General features: G+C 42.8%; 1 protein-coding gene across 1 annotated transcript in view; it reads right to left on the bottom strand.

The window, feature by feature from the left end:
- Window positions 1-4,406, bottom strand: part of LOC104940956 (pleckstrin homology domain-containing family O member 2) — a gene marked incomplete at its 3' end in the record, with an annotated part of 23,080 nt that overhangs the window by 13,640 nt on the left and 5,034 nt on the right. The window contains exon 2 of the mRNA XM_010765977.1: window positions 2,275-2,278. Coding sequence (XP_010764279.1) covers window positions 2,275-2,278 — 4 coding nt within the window. The remainder of the gene's footprint in view (window positions 1-2,274; window positions 2,279-4,406) is intronic.

Here is a 4,406-nt window from a genome sequence, read left to right as displayed (position 1 = left end):
GTATTAGGAAACACTTTATACTTACTGGACATGTTATACTCATTACATACTGTATATAAAATATGACCAAGAATGTGAGACAACTTTATAGAAATTCATATCACATCTGTTACTGATGCCATTTGTCATACTTTGTTAAACTCACAAATAATAAAGTTCCATAACTTCAGTTGGGAACAAAGACCACACCTTATCTCCCCAAGGCAATTTCCCATCCAATAGGTGTGCTAGATAGGTGTGTATAACCCTTTCTCCTGTCTGTTACTCCCTCTTTCAGCACAAGAACCAGAGGGGGATTCAATAGAGCCTGAATACCTGCACTGAGACCCTCACCCTGCACCCTCAGTCTCAACTCTGTGTTTTTCAAGCCTTTCCCTGTTTTTTTGTATTAAACAAAACATTAAGCTTTCCCAATGGTGTGGTTTTCGTTTTGTGAAAAAGTGCAAATGCAGTTTTGTATATAATAACCTCACATATTTTTTTGCTGTTGGTCGTGAAATTGCTCCTGCTGACTTGAGCCAGCCATTTTTTCCTCCGCTCTGTGTCAGTGGGGAAGCCGTACATTCGTACTCCTTTCTCGGAGCGATTTGAGCATCCCCAGGCAGCACAGCAAACCATGGTGGCGACTAGGAGGCAGCACAGCAAACCAGGACAACACGGAGGAAAAGGCACAGACAAACTGCATGATATGCTATTCAATGTTTATTGAATTCCATGTATTTGCAGTGGATGTTCATCATCATCATCATCATGCTGCTGCTGCTGCTGCTTGTCCTTTGATAGTCACCTGTCGGTCTCCTGTCCTTTCTGAAAGCCATAAAGATGACATTAGTCATTTAGATAACTTGTGTCCTCAATTACCATGGGATTACTGAAACTAACATGAATTTAAGAAAATGGTAGAAATTATCTAAAAAATCTAATCTGAATTTTGAAGCATTCCTTTAGATCCCCTCCCTCTAAATATATCAATAAACATTAGAAAGTGATGCTCCTGACTACCATACAAGTTTAAGAAGATAATATTGGTTTTAAAGAATTCAAAGCTATAAATAAACAGCAACAGGCTCTTTAACCAAGGCACTGTTAGCCTAACATGTAAACTAGTTGTTCACACTAATCCTAATATTATCACTTAATATTAGCAAATATTAAATTAAATATTAATTAATTAAATATTAAATTAGCAAATTCTATTTTATTTTTTAAAACATATTGATGTAAATACATACACATATCGATTTGTTGTATAAATATTGCAAATCAAAACCTTTATTCACTAATAATTACCAAAAATCCTAGTTCTATCTCCTGTTATCAATGCATTCACATTGCCCGCCATGAACTTCCGGGGAACGATCCTCGTCTACATGAACCACGTGACGATAACCGTTTTTGGACTTCCGCTGTCGTAACTCTTCTATCTATATGGCGCTGGTCCAAGGCGACGTACTCTGTTCTCCCGGTGAGGTATGATCTGAACCAGTCAAGGGGAGAGTCAGAGAGTCCAATAGTGGAGTGGAGACGGTGGAGGAGGAGGCCATGATCGACGGTGTCGAAAGCTGCAGTGAGATCGAGGAGGAGGATGAGGAGAGAGGGAGAGCCAGCATCAGCCGTCATCAGCAGGTCGTTGGTGACCCTGACCAGGGCAGTTTCTGTGCTGTAGCCTGAGCGGAAACCAGACTGGAACTTCTCAAATAGGTTGTTGGAGTTTAGGTGGTCTTGGAGCTGAGCAGCAACTAGTTTTTCCAGCACCTTTGATAGAAAAGGAAGGTTGGAAATGGGTCTGTAGTTGGCCAGGACTCCCGGGTCAAGGGAGGGTTTTTTGAGACAAGGTTTGATGACAGCAGTTTTTAGGACAGAGGGGACATGGCCAGCCTGGAGAGAGAAGTTTACGATCTTGGTGATCATGGGGCTCATGGTACAGATGTACAATTTCACCAGAGCTGACGGAAGGGGGTCCAGGACACAGGTGGAGGGCTTCATCCTCCTAACGATGCCCTCAACCTCTCGCTGAGAGATGTCTGTGAAACAGCGAAGAGGCTGGGTTGTCCCAGGCTGTTGGTCAGCAGTTGGAACTGGAGGTGCAGAGGGGATGGAGCGGATGGTGTCAACTTTGTTTTTGAAGAAGGCAGCGAAGTTGCTACACTTATTCTCAGTGGAGTCGGAGTGTAGTGGACTTTGGGGTTTGAGGAGGTGGTTTATGGTGGAGAAGAGTTGCTTGGAGCTTCCAGTACTGTTGTTGATGATGGAGGAGTAGTACTGGGACCGTGCATCTCTGAGGGACTGTGCGTAGGCCTTCTAGTGTTCACGGTAGGCTAACCGGTGAACAGTGAGTCCTGAGGCCTTGAGCCGCCACTCAAGGACAAGCCCAGCTGTCTTCATTCTCCACAGCTGTGACTTGTGAATACCCAGAGGCCACACCCTCTGCCAGCATTTCACGAAACAAAGCCTCCCAAACCTTCCAGCGATTCATGCCGGATATGTACAGCATAGGGCAATGAAGAACGATGCTGTTCCTACTTTGTTTGGACCAGCGGGATTCGGGTACACAACCTGTAAGTATTCATTGTTGTTTGTGTATTTATGCTGTTTAAAACAAACAAGGTATCTACCACGACTGTTTAAATGGATAAACGTTTTTTGGGCTGCTAAGCCATTGACACAGTGCTAACTAAGTTGCTAGCGTTTCCATATATCAACTCCAATGTCAGCAGATTTCCTTACATGTATCTCATAGCAGGAGAATGTCTGCATTCACACACGAAATACTCATAGACATATATACTCCGGCTGATTTACCGTACGGTCAGTCGCGAAACTTAATTACATTATAGTTGGCGTTCCTAGCGTGTATGCTACCGAGCTAAAACAGAAGGCTACCAAGAGCTCCAACAAGCCGTTTAGGACAGAGAGTGGATACACATACTTTACAGAGATGCTGTATGAGAAACCAATGTGAGTTTGGAAAATGTCACAGTATAAAACTATTTTAGTAGACCTCAACAATGAAATTATTATCAGTAGAAATAGCCATGATATGGGCCCTTTTTAAGGTCCAACAAATGATAAGTATTTGTACAAGGTGAAAGAGACTCAATCATTAAAGATTGAACAAATGCACACATCTGTGGTTGTTAGGCGGACATTGGCTTGTTGGAAGCTTTTTACAAACATAGCCCATCAATTCCTAGATAGTGGCAAATGCTAAGGTCTGGCAGACTGCTATATTACTGGCCAATCAAACACTTAAACTTTAAAGCTTTGAAAATCTGAGGTAAAATATCACCTCATGTTGGATCAGACTATATAGCATTTATTGACAGCTTCATCCATTCTGTTTATAAGATTATAGAAAGGGTCAGGAGTCAAAAGTCCAGTTAAACACAACAACTAGTCAACAAAAAATAATATGACAAGCTTTGCAAAATAGCATAGCATTGCAGGGTGTTATTATTTGTTTGCCCCTTGCACATACACATTACATTAAATGATGGGGATGTAGCAGCATTATAGAAAATCAAATTTTAGGTTAGCATCATTGCCTGGTCGTGGAAGCTGTCAGCAGATCTAACCACAACTGAGAGTTTGTGATCTTGTCTGCTGTTTGAATGTCTGACGTTCAGAAACAACTCCTTTTTCACTCTCCCACACCCTGCTTTATTTTCTTCTTTTGTGCATAGATCTTCTATCATCTCTCCTCTTTTCTCTCGCTGCGTCTTCGCCGCTGTGTAACTTTTAATATCTGGGTTTAGAACAAGGACAGAGGCAGCAGCTCCGTGACAGTCAGACATGGGGGAGCAACACAAACACCCTTCAAAGCTCTTGTTTTTCTAAAAGCGAGGATAAGAGGGAACCAGCACATAGACACAGCCGTGAGAGTGTCTGATTTAGTCTTTGGCGAACAGAGGCTGTAGCTTTCATTAGAGAAAACCCACAAACATGCACACACACATACACACACGCACATTGACGTTGTTAGCTAAGAGGTAGCGAGGTGTGGAGAGAGGGGTGGAGAGGTTACAAGATAATCAACACTCCCTCTCCACCGTAAACCTACACAATAAAGACTTGACATCAATATGCCAGTGCAGTGATCTCCACAATGGTGCCTGGCACCGGAGGGGGAAAGGCCTCCACAGTACATCCACACTGATTAAACCATGGTGTGTGTGTGTGTGTGTGTGTGTGTGTGTGTGTGTGTGTGTGTGTGTGTGTGTGTGTGTGTGTGTGTGTGTGTGTGTGTGTGTGTGTGTGTGTGTGTGTGTGTGTGTGTGTGTGTGTGTGTGTGTGTGTGTGTGTGTGTGTGTGTGTGTGTGTGTGTGTGTGTGTGCACGGATGTTCTCTGAAATGTATTGTATAGCTTGACTACTTTTAATTAGCAGTGAGGAAGTTGGCTGTCTTTT

Source organism: Notothenia coriiceps, unplaced genomic scaffold (assembly GCF_000735185.1).
Source record: "Notothenia coriiceps isolate Sejong01 unplaced genomic scaffold, NC01 NC01_scaffold00002842, whole genome shotgun sequence".
Lineage (NCBI taxonomy): Eukaryota > Metazoa > Chordata > Actinopteri > Perciformes > Nototheniidae > Notothenia > Notothenia coriiceps.
Note: the sequence above shows the minus strand (reverse complement) of the source record. Positions and strands in the feature narration are given on the sequence as shown.